At 46.9% G+C, this 24,496-nt stretch overlaps 1 protein-coding gene across 1 annotated transcript in view; it reads right to left on the minus strand.

Moving 5' to 3' along the window:
* TCEANC2 (transcription elongation factor A N-terminal and central domain containing 2) overlaps positions 1-24,496 on the minus strand; it is a 118,165-nt gene that overhangs the window by 27,755 nt on the left and 65,914 nt on the right. The window contains exon 3 of the mRNA XM_078673449.1: positions 6,257-6,450. Within this exon, the coding sequence (XP_078529575.1) occupies positions 6,257-6,450 (194 nt within the window). The remainder of the gene's footprint in view (positions 1-6,256; positions 6,451-24,496) is intronic.

Genomic DNA, 24,496 nt, shown 5'->3' on the forward strand with positions numbered 1-24,496 from the left:
GTGTGAGGGTGAGGAGGAGGAGTGTGAGGTGTGAGGGGGTGAGGGCGAGTGAGGGCGAGTGAGGGCCAGTGAGGGGGGTGAGGGCGTGAGGGTGAGTGAGGGTTAGTGTCTCCAATGAATGCCGCTGCTTCAACTTCTTTGAAAATGTTCTGTGCTGCAAATAGAGCATGCCGCCCTAATTATCACGATTCAGAAAAGGGGGTGGTGATGAACAGAGTGCCTGAATTAAGCAGACCACTCTTACCCAGTCCAAAGATCAGGGCTTGATCCATCACCGTTTTTTAGCTCACTGCACCATCCCAGCTCAGAACTTGGCTATATGCAAATTAGTCTGTTCCTGTCCCAGTGCATGATGGGAACAGGTCAAACCAAACTACCAAGCCAATTCTTATACTGGGAAGGAAACAAGCTTCCGGGGACCGGTTTCTGCCATTTCAGGCGTCGTCGGCCCGGCTTGCTTGAATCCTGATGGTGCAATGAGCAAGGGACTCACATCTGAGTATACCCTTCCACGCTTATGGTGGACAAAATGATTCAGAAAAGGGGGTGGTGATGAACAGAGTGCCTGAATTAAGCAGACCACTCTTACCCCGTCCAAAGATTTCTGAATCGTTTTTGGCCACTATAGGTGTGGCAGGGTATACTCAGACATGAGTCCCTTTCTCACTGCTCCATCAGGATTCAAGCAAGCCGGGCCGAAGAGGCTGAAATGCCAGAAACCGGTCCCCGGTAGCTTGTCTCCTTTCTGGTGAAGAATTGGCTTGGTAGTTTGGTCTGCCCTGTTCCCATGATGCACTGGGCCAGGGACAGACTAATTTGCATATAGCCAGGTTCTGAGCTGGGATGGGGCAGTGAGATAAATAACGGTGATGGATCAAGCCCTGATCTTTGGACTGGGTAAGAGTGGTCTGCTTAATTCAGACACTCTGTTCATCACCACCCCCTTTTCTGAATCGTTTTTGGCCACTATAGGTGTGGCAAGGTATACTCAGACATGAGTCCCTTTCTCACTGCTCCATCAGGATTCAAGCAAGCCGGGCCGAAGAGGCTGAAATGCCAGAAACCGGTCCCCGGTAGCTTGTCTCCTTTCTGGTGAAGAATTGGCTTGGTAGTTTGGTCTGCCCTGTTCCCATGATGCACTGGGCCAGGGACAGACTAATTTGCATATAGCCAGGTTCTGAGCTGGGATGGGGCAGTGAGATAAATAACGGTGATGGATCAAGCCCTGATCTTTGGACTGGGTAAGAGTGGTCTGCTTAATTCAGACACTCTGTTCATCACCACCCCCTTTTCTGAATCGTTTTTGGCCACTATAGGTGTGGCAGGGTATACTCAGACATGAGTCCCTTTCTCACTGCTCCATCAGGATTCAAGCAAGCCGGGCCGAAGAGGCTGAAATGCCAGAAACCGGTCCCCGGTAGCTTGTCTCCTTTCGGGTGAAGAATTGGCTTGGTAGTTTGGTCTGCCCTGTTCCCATGATGCACTGGGCCAGGGACAGACTAATTTGCATATAGCCAGGTTCTGAGCTGGGATGGGGCAGTGAGATAAATAACGGTGATGGATCAAGCCCTGATCTTTGGACTGGGTAAGAGTGGTCTGCTTAATTTAGACACTCTGTTCATCACCACCCCCTTTTCTGAATCGTTTTTGGCCACTATAGGTGTGGCAGGGTATACTCAGACATGAGTCCCTTTCTCACTGCTCCATCAGGATTCAAGCAAGCCGGGCCGAAGAGGCTGAAATGCCAGAAACCGGTCCCCGGTAGCTTGTCTCCTTTCTGGTGAAGAATTGGCTTGGTAGTTTGGTCTGCCCTGTTCCCATGATGCACTGGGCCAGGGACAGATTAATTTGCATATAGCCAGGTTCTGAGCTGGGATGGGGCAGTGAGATAAATAACGGTGATGGATCAAGCCCTGATCTTTGGACTGGGTAAGAGTGGTCTGCTTAATTCAGACACTCTGTTCATCACCACCCCCTTTTCTGAATCGCCCTAATTATCACAGCATGAGGCCCCAAAGTGATAATTATCACAGCATGCAGAGAGGCGCCCCACGCTGCTGGAGCACTCAACTGCACATTAATTATAGTTGAGTGCTCCAGCAGCCTGGGGCGCCTGTTGACATGCTGTGATAAGTGGGGTCTCATGCTGTGATAATTGTTACTTGCGGCGCACAAGCTGTTCCACTGTGAAGCGCGTTCACAGACCTGAATCGGCTCGTGCCGATACTACAATCGGCTCGTGCACAGGTCTGTCTCCAGGTCTGTCTCCCTTGGAGGCAAACACGGTGACTATAAGTCTCGTTGGCGGCAGCGCTTCGCGCTGCAACGCCAGCGAGACCTAAAAAGGAAACAGAAATTCACAAAAAAATTAAGGTTAAAATGACATGATATATAGATGGTGAAATAAGATTTTTAAAAATTACGTTTTTGAATCAAAACCCCCGCCACTAAATTGTATACTCAGGGCACAGGGATCAGCTCTCCGACTCATGCAATGGCAGCTGCAACATTTTCCTTCATGCTGCGGCCAGTCAATCAGATTGCTCGGTCCTGAGGGACGGTACCAGCCCAGTGAAACCAAAACAACAGATGGGAAAAAAAACTCAGCCAATCAGGTCACTATATATATATATATTATTATTATTATTATTATTATGCGTTCTTATATAGCGCTCGATTACCCGCAGGCATCTCGGCGCTTGCCTTGGGAACCCGTCCTGGCTTTTTCCCTGTGAGATACCCGTAATGGGCATCCCCAAGGTGGAAGCCAGGCATCCCGCCGCGGGGGGGCCGTAGTGGAGATTAAGCAGGCTAATGCCCAGAGCTGCAGAGTGTGAACCCATGATTCGAGTAGGCACCGAAACGAGAATTATCGAGTCCGTGGATATTTGGGCTCAAGACCCTGCCGCGTCGAGAATTGAACCCTGGTCCCGGGTCTGACCTCTGCTTCAGGGTCTGCCTCCTCTAACCAGTGAGCCACACTTCTCCACTGAAAAAAAACATAGGTTTCACACCAGTTATAGTTAGGAATTAGCATTTAAAAAACCTATTAAATTCACTGAAAAAAACATAGGTTTCACACCAGTTATAGTTAGCTGGAAATTTTACTCGCATAAACCCATTGAAATTCCCACGTTATAGTTAGTTGGACGTCACATATTACATCACTCATGACATGGTCAGTGACATCACTCATGACATCACTGATGACACCATCCAGTGAATGTGCGTCTTTCTGAAAAATAAATATGTTTTATATATGTATATGTAAAAATTGATGGAAGAATAAATGTTTAAATAAGTGTTTACATGGATGTTTTTTTTACAAAAAAATTGATTGGTTAACTGGCTTATTAAGTGTATCTTAGTGAATACATATATTAGTGAGTAATGTTTAAATATTTAAATATATGTATTAGTGTTTCACTTTGTGTATAAGTGGTTGCATAGGTTGGTGAGTAGCTACATGTGTATGTATATGGGTTATTAGATGTTTTTTTTAGTATCAGTATGAGTGTCTGTATGGTTTTGGTGGGGGTTTTACTTAGCACATACATGCATGAATGACTGACCCTCTGTTTCTATGTGTTTTGAAGACAGCATATGTGCAGGAGTGAATGAGTGTGTATATGTGTGTGTTAGTGAGTGAATGACTGTCTCACTAGTGTCTTTATTAGTAACTACTTATGTTTTAATCTAGTATACGTGAATGTTGATGTATATAATTGAGTATATGTGAGAGTACGAGATTGTAAGAGTTCCTGTTTAAATAAGTATGTGTTTCTATAAGTGATTGTTTAACAGAGTAAATATGTGTATGTTTTCTTAGAAGTAAGGTGGTAGTGTGTGTATAGCTGTATATGCAAATAAATGGATGTTCAATAGTTTATTTGCATGTATGAGTATGTGTGTGAGTAACTTTTGGATGACTGTCGGTGTGTAACAGGATGTATAGGTGTATCACTACATATGACGAGTGAGTATATGTATGAGTGACAATATAGAACTGTTGGTGAATGAGTGGATGTGTATATAGATGGTGAAATTACTGAAGTGGTTGTTGTAACTGATATGGGTATCTTCATTTTTTTGGAAATTTCATTTTTTTTATTTTTGAATATGTGTTCAAGGGTTACATTACAGTGAAAGGAGGTCTGTCACTCTGTCACAAGGATGGTGTCATCAGTGATGTCATGAGTGATGTCACTGACCATGTCATGAGTGATGTAATATGTGACGTCATCAGCAGTGCATTACACGCGTAAGTTATAGTGAGTCCAACTAACTATAACGTGGGAATTTCAATGGTTTTATGCGAGTAAAATTTCCAGCTAACTATAACTGGTGTGAAACCTATGGTTTTTTCAGTGAATTTAATAGGTTTTTTAAATGCTAATTCCTAACTATAACTGGTGTGAAACCTATGGTTTTTTCAGTGAATTTCAAAGGTTTTTTAATAGCAAATCTCTATAGGTATGAAAAGTAATATTTTTTATAACAAATTTTATATTGTATAATTATGTAATAGTATTTTTTTTATGTTTATTTTTTTTATTTTTTTGCCCCGGAGCGCTCCCGGGGCGCGGACCGATGAGCGTCCCGTTAGCGCTATTGCCCCGAACGAAAACAACATCGTGACGTATCGCGTAGCCGCGTCATATGACGCACTGTGTAAGCGCACCCGGAAGCACCCGAGCGCATACGATCGCGCAACGTAAGCGCCGCCGGGCGCGCCCCGGGGCGCGTAGCGTAAACGCGTCGGGTCATGTGACCTGAAAATAACACTTTTCATTGGTGCAGAACAGTTTTGGTTTCCAAATGATGAAAGTCCGGGTCATGTGACCTGAAAATAACACTTTTCATTGGTCCAGGACAGTTTTTTTTTCCAAATGATGAAAGCCCCCACCTTTTTTCTTTATTCTGACTTTGTCCTTTGACTGAGGAAGACCTGTTTGGAGATCTGTGACTAATCTTTTATACTTTACAAAACTACCAACGCGTTTCGACAGCGTCCGCTGCCTTGATCAAGGCAGCGGACGCTGTCGAAACGCATTGGTAGTTTTGTTTTGATAACCCCTTGGATTGATGGAATAAAAGTAATTCCTTACACTATTTGGAGCTAACGAGTCCGTTTCTTTGCGACTCCACATCTCCCCATGCGGGGAACCTTGTCTGAAATAGTCAGCAGTTGGGCTCAACTGCAGGAGTAACGCGGCCAAAAAGCAAGCAGCGCCTAACGGGAGAGGAAGGGAGCCATGCGGTAGATATATATAAATATATATATATATAGATAGATAGGTTTTTTTTCTTGTTGTACCGCAGGAATCTAGAGGGAGTCCTGCAGAAGTAACGGTCCAAAAATCATAATGATTTAATGTAAATGTCTTCAAACCAGCTGAATGTATTTATACCAAATAATAAAAAACATGCTTTCCGAGTAAAGTTCTAACTTTCTCTCAAATTTGGTTCAATTGTTTTGAGCCATTTTTTCTGTCTCATTTCACAAAATTTCATATTAGAATTAACATGGGAAAACAACGTTTTGGGGTATCCCTTTTTTCTCCGCTCTCACAGCTCCCACTTACTGATAACCCCGAAACACTGCAGGAAGGAACAGAGGTAGATCAACCTTTTCTTTTTTTTAAGTTTCTTGAAGGTTTGTCATACTGCGCTAAATTTATTAGCAAAAAACACTCTTCCTATGGAAACTCTGACGCAACGATGACGACACAATTATGGTTGCTGCTGTGTAATATAAATGTATACATTTAAAAGAAAAGGTATTTCACTGAAAAAGGGATTTATGTTTCTGGCTCATAAGTGCAAAACTAATGAAGTTCACCAGTTATGGTTAGCAATGTACACAACACATGCCATAACTCACGCTGTCAACCAAGATGTTATCTTGATAGTCCTGCTCTTTTCTTGTACCAGAGGCAAATTTGTGTGTTGAGCATGGTGGGCAGTGCAAGATATGGTGTGTGTTGTGTGCATTGGTATCCATAACTCAATCAATCAATCAGGGGATTGTAAAGCGCACCTACTCACCAGCGAGTGTCTCAAGGGGCGGGGGGGGGGGGGGGGGGGGGGGAGACCACGTGTCATAGAATGTAATTAGTACATCATAATAACACACTAAAAGGGGGAGGGAAGATTTACAACAGAGGGCGATGTGAGGTGGTTGTGGCTCAGATCTGTACAACACATTGAGTGAGGGAATAAAACACATGACATAAAGAAAGCTGTAAACAGCTACCTCAAGCTGCAAGGACTCAGACAGCAACCTCCGCGCATTGTTTCTTAGGCTCTCGGTTTGGGAGTCGCTTCGCACTTCTATGGACGTCTTGTTTGCGTTCTCTTTAATAAACGTTATCCATTGGTTGAAAACTTCTTTGGCCAGACCAGCAACTTCTGAATCTGGGTGCTTTCGCAGTTTACTTACAGTGTGACCTGATGAACAAGGGGAAAAAACATTTTTAAAAGGAAAGGAAACAAAATTGTTGAAAAATTTGCATTTCAGCAAAATTACAGTAAATGAGATTGACCAAAAAACCTGTATACGTCCAAGGAAACATATTTGTTTTCCATCCGAAGTGCTCCCCAGCCCTTTTTAGGTTTCGACTGCAAAAAGCTGCGCAAGCAGCTTTTGCGCAGGAGAAATCTTATGAGAACTGTAGTGTGGCTTTGGGTCGGCCCTCGTCATTCATTGGCTGGCTCCATAAATGGAGCCTAGCCATTGGACGAGGGGCCTGTCCATCAATGCCGGACCAGACACGGGGGCGTTCCCGAGATTCTTTTCCTTTTGCCGACGTCACGCGACGCCGGGAACGCCCCCGTGTCTGGTCCGGCCGGGCCGTGTTTGCTGTTCCCTCCTCCCTCCCGACGTCCGTGTCCTTTCCCGCCCCCCTCGTCCTCTCCCGCCCCCTCGTCCTCTCCCGCCCGCCCCCCTCGTCCTCTCCCGCCCCCTCGTCCTCTCCCGCCCGCCCCCCTCGTCCTCTCCCGCCCCCCCGTGTCCTCACAAACAAATATTGGTATCCCGTCCCGCCCGCGGGTTTCTTCAGCCGGCCGGCCAATCCCAGCGCGGCCGGCCGGAAGTGCCCGCCCCCCCCGCCGCCCAGCGCGAGAAGAGGAGCCACGGCGAGCGCTGGAAGTCTGCGCTGCTCCCGGCCGGGTGACAGCAGACTGGGAGCCCAGAGAGGAACTCCCGCAGCACCCGGGTGAAGCGAGGCGGGACTGGCCTGCAGCGCTGCCACCCCGGCCGCCTCACTTGGAAGGAGGAAGAAGCGGGCGAGGGTGGGGGGCTAACCGGACAGGAGCGGAGGGCCGGCCAGCCGAGGAAGTCCAGGTGAGTGGTTCGTGCTCAGAGCATGAAGCACAAAATAGAAGTTTACTGTCTGCGTTTTCTATGCGTGTTAGCTTGAATTTGCACAAATGATACCACAATGAGCTTTCAACAGCTTGTAGGTGAGCCCCGAGTATTTTAAGGAGGTCTTGAAACTGCCTAAGAGAAAAACTGGACGACTGGTCTGTAGGAATTAAGCCTCTCGCCACTACCCTACCTGATCTCTGGCAGTCGAATGCTTACAATTACAAAATCCACTCTTTAAATTTCAATTCATATCAAAAGGCACAGTTCTAGGGATCTGGCTACAAATAAGAAAAGGTTAAGGGAAAACAAACAGCAAATAAAATGTTACAAAAACGGGCAGACCTAGTTAAAAGCACTTTCATGTTTATAGGGAGCGTTAGTTTCTTTTGAATGACGTCAAGAGTCATGTAAATGTACAAGCTCCGATCCAACATGGCAGAAGTGTAACCCATTCTTGCATAATTATGGCTTCAGAGCCAACCAGGAGATGATTAGGTCAGAAAACAATTCAACCGTACTCTATTCCAAGGGAGTAAATGAACAAGCTAACTATTGCTCTGAACACACCAACAAACCGTAATGGTTAGTTAAATGCTATTTAGAGCAATGACTTCAGAAAAAGTAAAATGTGACACCCTGTAAATACATGTGCTAGCATGTACTGTTGTAGATTCACGTGCTCTGCCACTCCAGTCATCAAGTAGTGGGCTCAGATGTCGCAACATGTTTTTCTTTTAAGAACTTGGATTCACAAGACACGGCTCATAGTCCACACTACATAGGGACACAGGCTACACCTTAGATTCCCTTCTGTCCAGTGGGTGAGTAGTGTAAGGGTAGTGTCAAAGAGAAGTGTGAACATCGCCAGCTTCTGAGGAAGAGGGTGCGCATATGTGATCTATAGCACAACACGCTAGGAACAGATGCTTACAGGGTCAGTAATAACAGATATTTTATCTGTAGATACAAATGCTCTTTATAGACTTAAATGCATTTTACCCAAAGCAGTGGCTAGCGGGCAGATGATGCAGATGTTTGGAACAAAGCCATTGAAGTTTGGCCCACAAGTGCCTCTTGACGGGCTAGAATATACAATCAGAAATGTTTGGTAAATGTATGCGAGTTCACCAAGTGGCAGCTTCACAGATGACAGTTATCAGGATGTTATAGAGGAAAGCCATAATGGCACCCTTTTTAAGCATGGTGTGGGCCTGTCTGCTTGACTGTTTATTGGTATTTGAAAATTCTGGGTTATTTTATGGGCTGTGGATGCCATTTTAGGAATGAAAGGTTTCGGGCATGGCAGTGTAACAGTGCACAGTGCGAACATATTTATCCAGTATGTTGGTGAATGCTGGTTAGATTTGTGTCTTGCATGTTGGCTAAGCGCATGGACATACTGCTTCTGATTTTATCGGGTACCTTTGGCATGCATGTTGGGGAGCTGCAAGTTCTCGCTGTTAGTCAGGCTTGGTCATGGGCTCGTTTCATGTGTATCTTCACGTCACATATTCAGTTTTGGATCATGTGCTGCATGTTAAGTTTACGTCTTGAACAGGCTAGTTGTGTTTTTTTTTCTTAAGTCAAACTGTGAGCAACATGTAAACAGACTGTGTAGTCGCTTACATCGTGTTATGTTTGTGTATAAGTCGTGGGCTTGCTTGTGTCATGTGTTTACTGTATTTAAGTCATGGGCAGACTGTGGGTCCCATGTGTTGCATTGCACCATGTTGTGGTTGAATCATGGACAGTCAATGGATCACAGCATGATTTGCTTGGACTAGTTGTAGTTAATAGACAGGCTGTGGGTCACGTGCACCATTGCAGAGGGTGTGCAATTCATGAGCAAGCTACGTAGTCCCATGATGATTGTTTTGGCTACATTGTGTTTGTGGTGTATTTGTGTGTGTATTGTGTTTGTTTTCCATGCTAGGTATAAACCGTGGGCAGGATGGGGCTGTCACATGCTTCTCACCATGGTTTGCTTTGTGAGTGTGGTAAATAAGGATGCCTACTTGTGCTTGTTGGACAGAGGGAGGGGTGTGCCCTGTATGCTGTGTATCTAGTGTCTGCTGACTGTGTCTATAGTGTCTGTGAAGTAATGTGCAGTATATTCTACCAGTCAGCTGGAAGAGCGAAGAAGTAGTGCTGAACTGCTGTCAACGTGTTCCTGGTGGGGGTTTATTGCCAGTGGACTTACTTCGTACAACCCACTTCTTGTGCCACATCGATATGCGCAGGTATGGCTTGATACGTGCTGTGGTCAGTTCCTTTCAGCCGTCTGCATTGGACATCTTGCTCTATATGAAGACAGCTATGGACTGAATTTCTGCTTGTAACTACCCCTCTTTGTGTCGACTTCTAGTAATAAATCTCCATTTGTGATACATTTTACCCGGATATATTGCTTACTTCGTCATTACGCTCCATTCACTATTGAACAATGAAAGTAAAAGTACATGACCTAGGAGATTCCTGTACGTTTACCCCCTTTTTAGGTCTGGCTTGATAGCCCATCTGCTGCGAGACCTTCTGTGATCATCAGGGGTACTACATAGAGTTGCTCCGGCTACGCACACATGTTGGTTGTCAGAAGCACAGCATGTGATTGGACATCAGTTGTAGTAGTCCGCCTAAGATATTGTTTAATTGCACTTATGAGTCATGCACCGTTCATGATATGCTTTATAGGTACTTTATTTTCCCCACATCGCCAAGGACTCGACCATCCCTCAGCACTGACACCGCAAGCTTTAATAACCACAGAGCTAAGGTTGAAAACAGTAGTGTCCGTCTGTCTGTGTGCCTGTAGTGTCCGTCTGTCTGTGTGCCTGTAGTGTCCGTCTGTCTGTGTGCCTGTAGTGTCCGTCTGTCTGTGTGCCTGTAGTGTCCGTCTGTCTGTGTGCCTGTAGTGTCCGTCTGTCTGTGTGCCTGTAGTGTCCGTCTGTCTGTGTGCCTGTAGTGTCCCGCTGTCTGTGCGCCTGCAGTGTCCATCTGTCTGATTGCAATGTCCGTCTATCTGTGTGCCTGCGGTGATCGGCTGTCTGCCTGCCTGCAGTGTCCGTGGTCCGTCTGTCTGTGTGTGTGCCTGCAGTGTCCGTCTGTCTGTGTGCGTGCAATGTCAGCCTGTCTGTGTGTCTGCAGTGTCCGAGGTCCGTCTGTCTGTCTGTGTGCCTCCAGTGTCCGTCTATCTGTGTGCCTGCAGTCTCTGTCTGTCTGTGTGCCTGCAGTGTCTAAGGTCCGTCTTTCTGTGTGCGTGCTGCAATGTCAGCCTGTCTGTTCGTTCCCCCAGCAAAAAAAAGTGAGCAACCACTGTCAAGGAAACCACAGTGTCATGGAGCAGCCCCTCTCCTATCTGTTCCTTCCTTCAACAAATCTCGCACAGGGTGAAACGCCGAAGATGCACCACTCCGTGCCAGCAGGAATAAGAGGACTTTGCAAACAGCAAAAAAAAAAATGGAGCACATTAAAACTTGGCTGCGCAGCCATGTAAGAGGCAGGGCATGTCTGCGCTTGTGCAAAGTAGTATATTATAACCAGCCACGTAAGAGGGCCGATCTGCGCTTGCGCAGAGTCCCCATCTCCAGACCTCACACGCGTCACCCAGCATCACAGGCACTGGTCACGCTCGAACCCGCGCCATCTTAAACCTTTGCACCTAGGATCTCCGTGCAAATCAGAGCGCTCCACAGCCCGGGGATGAAGTGCTGTGTAAATGTCACAGTGCAGTACATGGTATAGGCCAATTCTACTACAGTACCTGCTTCAGTGCACACTTGCACTGAGAACAACTGCTGTGCTGTGACAGCTGTGTGGGCGGATGGCTGTGAGAGCTGTGTGGGCTGTGAGAGCTGTGTGGGCTGTGAGAGCTGTGTGGGCTGTGAGGGCTGTGAGGGCTGTGAGAGCTGTGTGGGCTGTGAGAGCTGTGTGGGCTGTGAGAGCTGTGAGAGCTGTGTGGGCTGTGAGAGCTGTGTGGGCTGTGTGGGCTGTGAGAGCTGTGTGGGCTGTGTGGGCTGTGTGGGCTGTGTGGGCTGTGTGGGCTGTGTGGGCTGTGTGGGCTGTGTGGGCTGTGTGGGCTGTGTGGGCTGTCAGGGCTGTGAGGGCTGTGAGCTGTGTTGGGCTGAGAGCTGTGAGGGCTGTGAGGGCTGAGAGGGCTGTGTGGGCTGTGTGGGCTGTGTGGGCTGTGTGGGCTGTGAGGGCTGAGAGAGCTGAGAGCTGTGTGGGCTGAGAGAGCTGAGAGCTGTGTTGGGCTGAGAGCTGTGTGGGCTGTGTTGGGCTGAGAGCTGTGTGGGCTGTGTTGGGCTGAGAGCTGTGTGGGCTGTGTTGGGCTGAGAGCTGTGTGGGCTGTGTCGGCTGTGGGCTGTGTGGGCTGAGAGAGCTGTGTGGGCTGTGAGAGCTGTTGGCAATATAAATAACAATGCCATTTATTTATAAGTAAAAAAAAAAGAAATGTCATGAGCAATGCCAATAACTCTAACTTTTCCAAAGGCGAAACCATTGCATTGTAAATGCTTGTTGGAACTATGTTAAGACTCAAGGCACAATCACTGCACCCTCATGAATCCTCAATGCACAGACGCTGGCAGGGAATGGCTTGTATGCAACAAAATTCATAGGAGGCCCAGAGCCAGAATACTGTCAGTATAAATGGTTTATTGGTGTACAGCAAAGGATTTTACCGGAGTGTAGACCATGCATACTTTTTGGATAATCGCATAAATGTTACATATGACCCTCAATTCTACTGTCAGCCAGTAATTTTATGAAGGATCATGCATAACATACACAACTTAATTGTAAATGGTAATTATGTTACACGTACATATATGCACATGACACTTGGTAAGGTTTCTTTGGCTGGAGAAAACCCCTCTATATAAATATCAATATGTGCATAGAAGCATCAATATTTACATCATCACATTTATCTTGTGGTGAAGAATGCAAATGTAGCTCCTCTGCATATGCACTTTTATGGACATAGACACAGTAATTATGGAATTGCCTTATATACACATCTATCTCGTGGTGTAGTTTGCATGTATGTTTTCACTTATATAAATGTATTTGCTCATAACAGGAAGCATAGTTCAATAGATATCGACACAAACAATGACAACTTCGTCTCTATGACGTGAGAAACATTGTTTGTAATTTTTGAGAATACTGAGAACACTGTTGTGTTGCGAGTACAGTCGTCGTAATGTGAGTAAAAAAACAGCTCTTGACTAATCTTCTGAAGTTAAGATGGTTGTCAGTGGGTAGTGGGTAGTGAATTCCATATTTTGGCTGCTTGAACAGATAATGAATCCTGTAGCTACTTTTTGAAATGCCTAAATAAGATATTTTTACATATTTTATACATGGCCTGAATGGCAGCTCTTGCTGTTAGGGGCGTTCCCTTTCACCTTGGAGCCAGATGCCACAGTGGTTAACACAACGCTTCATGGTTCCTGTGAAGTCTCACGTTGCACCCAGTGGTTATTTTCCTTATACAAAGGTGTTGAGTCCTTGATATTGTAACTGGATAGTAAACAGCAAGTATTCATTTATATTTGCGTATTTCTCCCCTGAGGCGGAAGCTGGGGGATCTCTGCTCTTTTCTGTGCACCACCACCTTATTTCTAGAATAATCGCTCGTTATTGAGTAATAATAACGCTATTTTTAAAATCTGTAAATATTTTAGCCAGTGCTTTATTAAACTGTCCCCCTACCTCGGCGCGAGATTTGCGTCGCTCCGAGGCTGTTGATCGATCTGCCCTGCCTCAGCGTAGCTGTTATCAGGTGCCTTCACTTCACCCGACCCACTTCAGCTGCCATCTTGCTGAGGGTAAGGCTAGCGGTGCAGTTGTTCGACCCTCCCGCCCTCCCAGGATATTTAAGGGAGTGTCTTGCATTTCACGCTGATATTTGCGTATTTCTCCCCTGAGGCGGAAGCCGGGGGATCTCTGCTCTTTTCTGTGCACCACCACCTTATTTCTAGAATAATCGCTCATAATTGAGTAATAATACCGCTATTTTTAAAATCTGTAAATATTTTAGCCAGTGCTTTATTAAACTGTCCCCTTACCTCGGCGCGAGATTTGCGTCGCTCCGAGGCTGTTGATCGATCTGCCCTGCCACAGCGTAGCTGTTATCAGGTGCCTTCACTTCACCCGACCCACTTCAGCCGCCATCTTGCTGAGGGCGAGGCTAGCGGTGCAGGTGTTCGACCCTCCCCCAACTGCTCCCATTCATGGATATAAACACCAGACCTTCCCGTCCGCGCAGCGCGCGGGCGCAGCGGGCGCGCCGGCGGCGCGCCAAAGGCAAGCCCGTCTGCGCCCGTCCGTGCCGGGACCGGGCCTAGGGCCACGACCCCTGGTCCGACATATATCAATCTGCACCTGGTCTATTCCCGTTCATCCTCGATGGACCTCCGACCGCCCCTGGCATCAGGCTGTATACCACATGACCTGACATTAACCCCAAAGGACGCTGTGTTGCATTGCTCACACTGTAACAAAGTGATCTTAACAAACAACGTCAGAATGCACGCCAAGACACATACTAAGGGCAGAGAAACATCTATAGTTATGGCCCTTATTAAGGCTCGCTCTCTCTGCAAACACAGACAGGAAATAGCTGACTTCATAATCGACTATAACCTAGACCTTCTCTTATAACGGAAACATGGACTGATGAATCTTCAGAACCGGATCTAGTGATTGCTACACCTAGTGGCTATAAAGTCTACAGACAGGACAGAGTCAGGAAAAAAGGAGGAGGGCTAGCTATTATAGCCATGGAAAGGTTCGCTATTACAACCTCACATATCCCAGACACCTCATGTGAAGCCCTGCAGTTTGGAATCAAACTCAGTGCCCTTTGCAATTTTAAGGGGATACTCCTATACCGACCCCCAGGAGTTAGGACAGGCTTTCTATCTGGCCTAAGTACCATATTGGAATCGCTTGCCACCGAGGACTCCTTCACGGTCCTCGGTGACATGAATTTCCACTTAGAAGACAAGAACCAGGAAGATACCTCTGCCCTTCTCTCGGATATGGAAACACTGGGGCTTAGACAATTGGTCACCTCATCCACTCATTTGGCGGGGCACACATTAGACGGCATATTTTCTAATGTAGAGGGTCTACAGGTATCAGACATTCCACCAATGCCGTGGACCGATCACTATGCCGTTTTTAGCACCATGACAATTAAAACCTCCTTGTACAAGAAAGTCATCCCCCCCGGTCCTGGCTCTTTTAAAGCCTGGAAGAACATAAATCAGCTAGATCTCAAAAATCAGTTGGATAGTACGCGACCGCTGATTTCTTCCGAGCCAAATACGGCAATACAACAATTCCAGGACTGGCTAGGCCATGCTACCAATCTTTTGGTTCCTATCAAGTCTATATCCAAGAACAGATCCATTCCAACAGCCCCGTGGTACACGGATGAACTAAAACCGCAAAAACAACATAACAGGAACTGTGAAAGGCATTGGAGGAAAACGTACGACATAGTAAGTAGAACACGCTACAAAGAATCACTTGCTGTTTATAAAGCAAGGATAGTAAAAGCCAAAAAGTCTTTCTACTCTGAGCAAATCGAGCAAGCTAAACACTCTAGCAAACAACTATACGAAATTACCAAAACCTTGTCAGTCAACGCTCCCGACCTGACTCCACCTTCTTCACAAGTAATGTGCGATGAGCTCGCCGATTTCTTCTTCTCCAAAGTGGATGATATTTAGCAAGCCTTTGCCTCTAACTCCACTATAATGAACCCCACTCCTCCCAATAAACATCCAGCCACCTTCGCCAGCTTTAATCCTCTAACGAACGACCACATAAGAACTATTGTCGCCACAATTAAAACAGGATCGGCACTGGACCCTTGCCCTTTTTCCGTCCTTCCTCCAGTGATGGACTCCATCATACCGATCATTACACAAGTATGTAACTCTATTCTGAGCTCAGGAATATATCCCACTTCCTTAAAAAATACACTACTGAAACCTCTTTTAAAGAAACCAAGCCTCGATAAAACCGAACTAAAAAACTACAGGCCTATAGCCAGCCTCCCTTTCATAGCGAAAGTGGTTGAAAAAGCTATGAATTCACAACTGTCGGAGTACATCGAGAAACACCGACTGCTGGATGATACACAATTCGGATTCCGAAAATATCACGGTACTGAAACTGCTTTAATTAAAGCTGCAGACGACATGAGAGCAATCCGAGATCAGGGTGGGACTGCAGGTCTGGTATTGCTTGATTTATTAGCTGCTTTCGACACGGTCGACCATAAGATCTTGGTCGACCGTGTCGGTAAGATAGGCGTCTGCCAAACTGCAAGAAATCTGCTCACCTCGTTTCTCACTGACAGAACCCAGGCCGTCACTTTGGGGCCATACCAATCTGCTAGGCTTTCGTTGCCATGTGGGGTACCTCAAGGCTCATCCCTTAGTCCGACACTATTTAATATCTATGTGTCGGACCTTGCTAATGTCATCAAAGCTTATGGGATGAGCCTAACCTCTTACGCGGATGACACGCAATTGGTATTGGCCATCAAAGGTGACGGAGGGGAGGTAGCCCAACGCTTCCAAAATGGAATGCTGGAAATAGGTGAGTGGATGGCAACAAATTGCCTGAAACTCAATTCTGAAAAAACTGAGGTAGTTATCATTGGACCCCTTTCACCACTTTGTTCTTCATTTTGGTGGCCATCAACATTTGGAGCACCCCGAACTCCAGCAGCAAAGGTTAGAAACTTGGGAGTCACCTTCGATGAGGGCCTTACTTTTATGGATCATGCGAACAAAGTTGCTACTACAGCACACTATAAATTACGCATGATTAGAAAAATCAGTCCGATTTTACCAGCAGCTGCCACTAAAACTCTGGTTAGCTCCTTAGTCCTATCAGCCCTTGACTATTGCAACGGTTTATTTTTAAATACCCAGGTCAGGGTCACAAGGAAGCTGCAGTCGATACAAAATGCCGCAGCACGTTTACTTTCAGGAATCCCAAAATTTGCGGCCATACCAGAAACCATTAAACGACTTCACTGGCTGACGATCCAGAATAGGATCAAATTCAAATCGCTATGCATAGTGTATAAAGCCCTAAACAATCAAGGTCCGCACTTTCTAATGGACCAGCTGGTTCCTTATCATCCTTCCAGACAGCTTCGGTCCTCCAATCGTAACCAGCTAGTGATCCCCCGGTCCAAAACAGTGTCTTGGGGCGATCGTCGCTTTTTGACAGCAGCCCCTAAATTATGGAACACCTTGCCCCAAGACAACAGACTAAGTCCTTCACTCATGCAGTTTCGCAAGAGACTAAAGACCTGGTTGTTTAACCAATAGTTTCCCACCAAGAAAGGTATGCGGTTGGAGCAAGTTACATTGAGCAGTATTTACGTAAATGGTTTATCGCCGAGACGCCTGCGGGTATTTGTCACGCTTTATAAATAGCAACAAATAAATAAATAAATAAATAAATTTAGAGTGTTTTTTAGGTCAAATCAACCCAGACAGCACATCTGTCTGGTTTGCTGAAGACATCTTGGGAACATTCACAAAGATTCCCTGGCAATGCATTGTGCTCATTGCTTACCATTGGCTCCGTGGTTTGTAACCCACATTTCTTGCTTTCTATTTGCTGGCTCTGTTTCATTTAGGCTGCCCAGATTGAGTTTGTCCCTTCACTTGTCCAAACATGGTTTACTGTATCCTTCTGAGATCTCACTTTCTGTGAACAGGCCTTTAAATCTTGTTCTTATCTTGTCACATTTGCTGTGCATTTAAACACAAAAGTCAAACACCAGGCTCCGTCTTCCAGAGGGAGCTTGGTGTTTACTTCTTTTCTGTGACTACAAAATGAGAGTGATTATAGGAAAGCAAGACAAATGCAAGTTACTCTCCTCATGGAGCCCGCTCCTGCCCCTCCTATGCCCCAGTTTATGATGATGTAACATAACCCTCAAAACAGGCCTGAAGGGAGGTTGTTCATGCACATTCTGTAGCGACAAATATTCATGTAGAGGTTCTTCTATCAAAGCACTGTTGGTTTTTGCTCAATCTGACCCTCTATTGATCTTTCTGATTACAGTAAACAACCCTTTTAATAATAACACACACTGGCAAGCTAAAAGGTGTAGGCTACACAAATACACTTAATGAGCAATAGACTCAGTAAGTGCAACACGTGTAGTAGCATCATGCCATAAAAAACTAGGCAACATAGATTGCGGCTTTCCAGAAAACTACAAACAGGATCCTGGAAACCAACTACATTATTTACACTAGAACCTTAAACATCCTGTCTATGTCAAAACATAGTTTTTATACTATTTGGTAGATGTGTGTGTTGTCAACTATCAAACAGGTGAACATGTTCCACTGAAACAACACCAGGGCCGGCTTTAAATATTGATTGCGTCTGGTGCGGTACTCTATGCCTCTATACTCTGCACCACTCTGCTCTATGCCAGTGCACTCTAACCCACTCTACTATGCACCACTCAACTCTCCGCCACTGCACTATACACCAGTCCAGTCTAGGCCCTTCTACTCTACTCTGCAACACCGCACTCTCTGCCACTGCACTCTATCCTGCACCTCTCCACTCTAAGCCACGTCACTTTATCGGAAACAATCTACTCTATGCCACTGCACTCTATGCCAGTCTACTCCATTTTACGCCACTCTACACCACTTTACGCCACTACACTTTATGGAACAATTCAATGCTATCGCACTCAATCCTGCAACACTCCACTATGAAATAATCTACTCTATGCCACTGCCCTCTATGCCACACTACTCAAAACCATTGCACTCTTCGCCAATGCACTCAACACCCCTTTTTACTCAAAACCAATGCACTCTACGCCATTATCCACTACTCTGCAACACTCTATGCCACTGCACGCTACGCCACTCTATTCTGCAAGACTGCAAGCTACGCCACTCGTCATTGTGCTCTATGTCACTGCACTCTATGCCACTCATTTGTACTTTGCACCACTGTACTCTACACCACTGCTCTCTGCATCACTATGCCACTACACTCTACTCTGCGCCACTCTACTCTAAACCACTGCACTCAACACCACTTTAGTCAAAACCAATGCACTCTACACCACTGTACTCTATTCGACTTTACTCAAATCTGCAACACTCTACGATACTGCATGCTACACCACTTCACTCTATTTGGCGCCACTCTACTCCCCGCCAATCTACTCTGCAAGGCTGCATCTCGGCCACTGAACCCAACGCCGCTCTACTCTGCACCACTGCAAGCTACGTCACACATCATGGCGCTTTATGTAGCTGCACTCTATGCCACTCTGTTGTACTCTGCACCATTGTACCATACACTATTGCTCTCTTCATCCCTTTATTCTATGCCACTGCACTCTACACCACTCAACGTCACTCTATTGAACTCTACGCCACTACACTCTGCATCACTTCACGCTACTCTAATCTATTCTGCACCACTACACTCCACGCCTCTGCACTCTTACACCACCACTCTATCAGCCTGATTCATCAAGCTGATTTGCGCTCGCAAAGGGCCAGATTCTGAGAATCTGGCCCTTTGCGAGTGCGATTTTTGCATTTGGGATTCATCATCCCAAATGCAAAAATCTCTATTACCGAAATCGCATATTTGCGAGGAATTGGATTTAAGGAATCTCTAATAGAGATTCCTTAAATGCAATTCATCAACCAATTAGAAATTGCGAAATCGCAATATTTGGTCGCAATTTACCACCCAGTCTGACTTGGTGGTAAATTGCGAAAATAGTGTAAAAAGCACTTTAGTGCATTTTTTTCTTTTGCATGTTACACACACACATGTCCTTTGGACATGTGTGTGCGCAACACCTGTTCAAATGTGCATTTAAGGGGTGCTACAGGGTGTCCTTTGGACACCCCTGGCACCCTTTAAATCGCTATCTTATTTGCGAGTAGCAAATTGCTACTCGCAAATAAGGGATACTCCCCATTCATTCCTATGGGCCTTTTGGCCCATAGGAATGAATGGGGAGTTATTCCTTATTTTGCGAGTAGCAAATTGTTACTCGCAAATAAGGAATGTGTAGGAATCGCTATTTATTTAGCAATTCCTACATGAATACCGTTTTGCGAGTCCTCAATAGCGATTCGCTATGAATCGCTATTAGGGGCTCGCAAAACGGCCCGTTGATGAATCAGGCTGTATGTCTCTGCACTTTACGTCCCTGCACTCTACTCTACACCTCTGCACTCTACCCTGAACCAATTCACTCTACTCAAAAACAAGCTATTCTACACCACTGCACCTCACGTCAATGCACTCAACATCACTTTACTCAAGACTAATGCACTTTGCGCCACTACACTCTACGTCAATCTACTCTGCACCACTATACTCTCTACAACACTCTATGACACTGCACTCTTTGACACTACACTCTATAATGCTGTACTCCATTAAACTCTACTTCACTCTGATGCTCTACGCAACTCCCTACAACACACTACTCCAATCTACGCCACTCCACTCTATGCCACTCCACAACACTACACTCTATGCCATTCCACTCTCCTACACTACTCCACCTATGCCACTACACTCTGCCCTACGCCACTCTACTTCACTCTATGCAACACCCTGAATGCCACTCCACTCTACACCATTCTACTCCACTCTGACTATCTAAGCCACTCAACTCTACTCCATTCTATGACACTCCACTCCGTGCCACTCATCTCTACACAGCTCCACGCCACTCCACACCACTCATAACGCTCCACTTTATGACACTGCACTCCACGCGCCTCTCCTTTACCCCACGAACTTTTAGCATGCTGAACAGCAGCCATGCTGGTATGCAACATGGCTAAAACATACTGTGCAAAGCCAGTAGCTACGACAAAGGCGAGAGCTGTTGGTTTTGCCATTGCTTGTTTTAGTCTGCAAAGATGAGTAATGCTCGTCACTGTTGAGTTGAGGCATTGATTCCAGCATTTAGAACATTGTGACCTATGCATCTCCCTAATCCTGCTTGCACTTCAGCGTGACATCGAAGTCCCTCAGAGAGCAGGTCTGTGAATATTAACAGGTACCGAACAACTAAAAGCAGCAAAGGTCCTGGTATGCGATTGAGTGATCGTCAGCCCTACCGTCCAGCAATGTTTCCGACGTTGCCTGTGTTAGTTAGCTTGCACATACATTAGAGGAAGACGCGCAACTAATGGAGCAGCAGCGCCACCCGGTGGCCACACAGTTCACTAAGGACCTTCAGAACGGGCCAGTCTAGATAAGCCACCGGCAAGATCTGTTCTCTTTTTACGATCGTGTCCATCATCGAATTATTAAGTGCATGACGTCACAACACTTTCACAAAATCGTGAATTAAGGATTCACAAAAGCTGATTTTTTTTCTTTCCTCAAGGGAGGCTTTTGAAATTCCAGCATTATAATATGCATAAACGGCCGAAAGGTTATGTTGCGACATCCCAGAGCAGGAGGACCTGCCTCAGCATGCCGCTTCCCTACCGGACGCTGTCCCACACCCTAAAACCAGATATTTATCTTGCACAGCAACGCCAGCTAATGACACGTGAATACAAGACTGGCATTTACTTTACCCACGATCAGTCAACGAAGCTACAGCAGACAGACATTCATCAAGGCAAACCAAATTCGTCCCACACCATTCTAGGTGCCACCCAATCTGAAGGTAAAGAATCCTTGACATGGCGAGATGAGACCCTCTAAACTCCTCCATCCTATTGCAACTGAAGCCATACACTCGTTCCTCTATCAAAAAAACAACAAAGTGACAATAAGGGCTACCTCGCAGCTGGAAAAGAAATTATTCAGGTCCTCGAAGTCATTAGAAGGTAGCTAAACTTCCACGCCCACCACCCCCCCCGCCCTCCCCCACCCCCCACTACCCCGAGTCAATACACATAAATTGACTGTTTGCAGTTTTGTAGTAGATGAACGTATGGAACAAGAAAGAACATTTCTCAAATGGTTTGAGTATTACCTTTCAAATTGAGCTCAATGTGAGAAACGAAAAAAACAAAGAATGATGAAATTAGGTTGACAAAACTTTGGAGAAGTGTCATAATGACGAAGTATCTTTTCCACAAAATCATATGTTCATGGAAAAGGGAAAGGTAAGAAGGGAAAAGAGGGTGGGTATATTGGCGGGGTGATGGCGTAAATGGGGTACTGAGTTTGTTAGGAGGAAATAGGAGAGAAAAATACATGTTAAAATAAGATGGGGAGCAGCATTTGAGTTTTTTAAGACAGGATGGTGAATATGGGAGGAGGTCCCTTCCTATCCACCCCACCCCCTCCAAAAAAGATCATTGGGCTAAGCAGAGCTTTCCAAACTGTGTGTCCCGACACAGAACTGTGTCGCCTGCAAATGGTGGGTGTGTCGCAGGATGACACCAGTATTAATGGGCACTTAGCACATAACTGCTGCTAATTAAGAGGCATTCCTTTGAAAGAGTGAACACCGCCTCAGCAGCGCGGACTCTGAGACACACTGCTGAATGGGGTGAGGTAACAGAGGGTGACAGACAGAGGGAGACAGACAGAGGGAGTGAGACAGAGGAAGGGAGACAGAGAGAGAGGGAGACTGACAGAGGGACAGAGACTAACAGAGGGACGGAGACAGAGAGGGAGACAGAGAGAGAGGGAGACAGAGGGAGAGAGACCGGGAGAGGGTGGGAGGGAGATAGAGGAAGGGAGACGGAGGGCGACAGGTAGAGAGAGGAAGACTGCGAGAGAGAGAGACAGATAAAGGGAGGGAGACAGAGAGGGAGACAGAGAGGGAGGGAGACAGAGAGAAGGAGGGAGACAGAGAGAGGGAGAGAGACAGAGGGGGAGAGGGAGAGAGACAGAGGGACGCGGCAGAGGGATGAGACAGAAAGGGAGGGAGACAGAGAGGGAGGGAGACAGAGGGAGAGAGAGGGAGAGACAAAGAGGGAGAGCGAGGGAGAGAGAGAGAGAGAGAGAGAGGGAGGGAGCCAGAGAGAGAGGGAGACTGACAGAGGGACGGAGACAGAGAGGGAGACAGAGGGAGAGAGACAGAGAGAGGGAGAGGGTGGGAGGGAGATAGAGGAAGGGAGACAGAGGGCGACAGATAGAGAGAGGAAGACTGCGAGAGAGAGACAGATAAAGGGAGACAGAAAGGGAGGGAGAGAGAGAGAGGGAGAGACAAAGAGGGAGAGCGAGGGAGAGAGAGAGATAGAGAGAGGGAGGGAGACAGAGAGGGAGGGAGGCAAAGGGAGGGAGACAGAGGGAGGGAGACAGAGAGGGGAGACGGAGGGAGGGAGAGGGAGGGAGACAGAGTGTGTCAGACAGAGAGAGGGACATAGAGAGAGGGAGACATAGAGAGAGGGAGACAGAAAGGGAGGGAGACAGAAAGGGAGGGAGACAGAAAGGGAGGGAGACAGAAAGGGAGGGAGACAGAAAGGGAGGGAGACAGAAAGGGAGGGAGACAGAAAGGGAGGGAGACAGAAAGGGAGGGAGACAGAGAGAGGGAGGGAGCGAGGGAGAGACAAAGAGGGAGAGCGAGAGAGAGAGATAGGTAGAGAGAGAGGGAGGGAGACAGAGGGAGGGAGACAGAGAGAGGGAGAGAGACAGAGAGGGGGAGAGAGAGAGAGAGACAGAGGGAGGGCGACAGAGGGAGGGAGACAGAGGGAGACAGAGTGAGGGAGACAGAGTGAGGGAGACAGAGTGAGGGAGACAGAGTGAGGGAGACAGAGTGAGGGAGACAGAGTGAGGGAGACAGAGTGAGGGAGACAGAGTGAGGGAGACAGAGTGAGGGAGACAGAGTGAGGGAGACAGAGTGAGGGAGACAGAGTGAGAGAGGGAGAGAGGGAGAGAGACAGAGAGAGGGAGAGAGACAGAGAGAGGGAGAGAGAGAGAGAGAGAGGGAGACAGAGGGAGGGAGAGGGAGCGAGACAGATAGAGGGAGAGAGACAGACAAAGGGAGACAGACAGAGAGCGAGAGAGACAGACAGGGAGCGAGAGAGAGACAGAGGGAGGGAGACAGGGAGAGCAAGAGGGAGACAGGGAGAGCAAGAGGGAGACAGGGAGAGCGAGAGGGAGACAGGGAGAGCGAGAGGGAGACAGGGAGAGCGAGAGGGAGACAGGGAGAGCGAGAGGGAGACAGGGAGAGGGAGGGAGACAGAGGGATGGAAACAGAGGGAGAAAGAGTGAGGGATACAGAGGGAGACAGAGAACGGGAGACAGAGGGAGGGAGATGGACAGAGGGAGAGAGACAGGCAGGAGGGCGACAAAGGGAGTGAGACAGATAGAGGGAGGTAGACAGTCAGAGGGAGAGAGAGGGAGGGAGGGAGGGAGAGAGAGGGAGACATAGGGAGAGCGAGAGGGAGACAGAAGAAGGGAGACAGAGGGACAGAGACAGAGGGACGGAAACAGAGGGACGGAAACAGAGGGACGGAAACAGAGGGACGGAAACAGAGGGAGACAGAGGGAGGGAAACAGAGGGATGGAAACAGAGGGAGACAGAGACCGGGGGACAGAGGGAGACAGACAGAGGGTTGAAGCTTTCCTTATGCTTCTCAGGTGGCAACACTGGGGGCTATTCTAATGTTATATGGAGGTTTGAGTCTGTGGAGCCAAGAATTGGTTGCTGCGCAATGGGAGTAGCTTCACTACAATTAGTACAGGACCACTGTCTTAACAGCCGTAGTCGAACCCTGAAGATCAGCTCCTCATGGACCCATCTCAGAGAATATCCTGCAAGGAAAACACAAGAAGCCGCAGAAGGTGGTGGACCTTGGTAGGTGAATGATGTATTAGAGTTGGAAAAGGTTGTGATTGCCAATAGGCTGCGGAGGTGGTGGGATGCATAAATCACCCTGCAATCTATAGAGGAACCTTTAAAGTCCCATGAGGGCCACACTCAGTCTTTTGTACTGTTGAAAGAACACCAGCGCTCCTCAACTGTAGGGAAACACCTGCGCCTACTATTCATTCCAATCACATGAATCCCTTAGCAGGAAATGTTAGTTGCACCCTTTAGGATCATGTGACCGACCACTTTCACAATGTTTTCTCCCTTTGCATTATTGCCTAGTTATC

Source organism: Lissotriton helveticus, chromosome 1_2 (genome assembly GCF_964261635.1).
Source record: "Lissotriton helveticus chromosome 1_2, aLisHel1.1, whole genome shotgun sequence".
NCBI classification, from domain to species: Eukaryota; Metazoa; Chordata; class Amphibia; order Caudata; family Salamandridae; genus Lissotriton; species Lissotriton helveticus.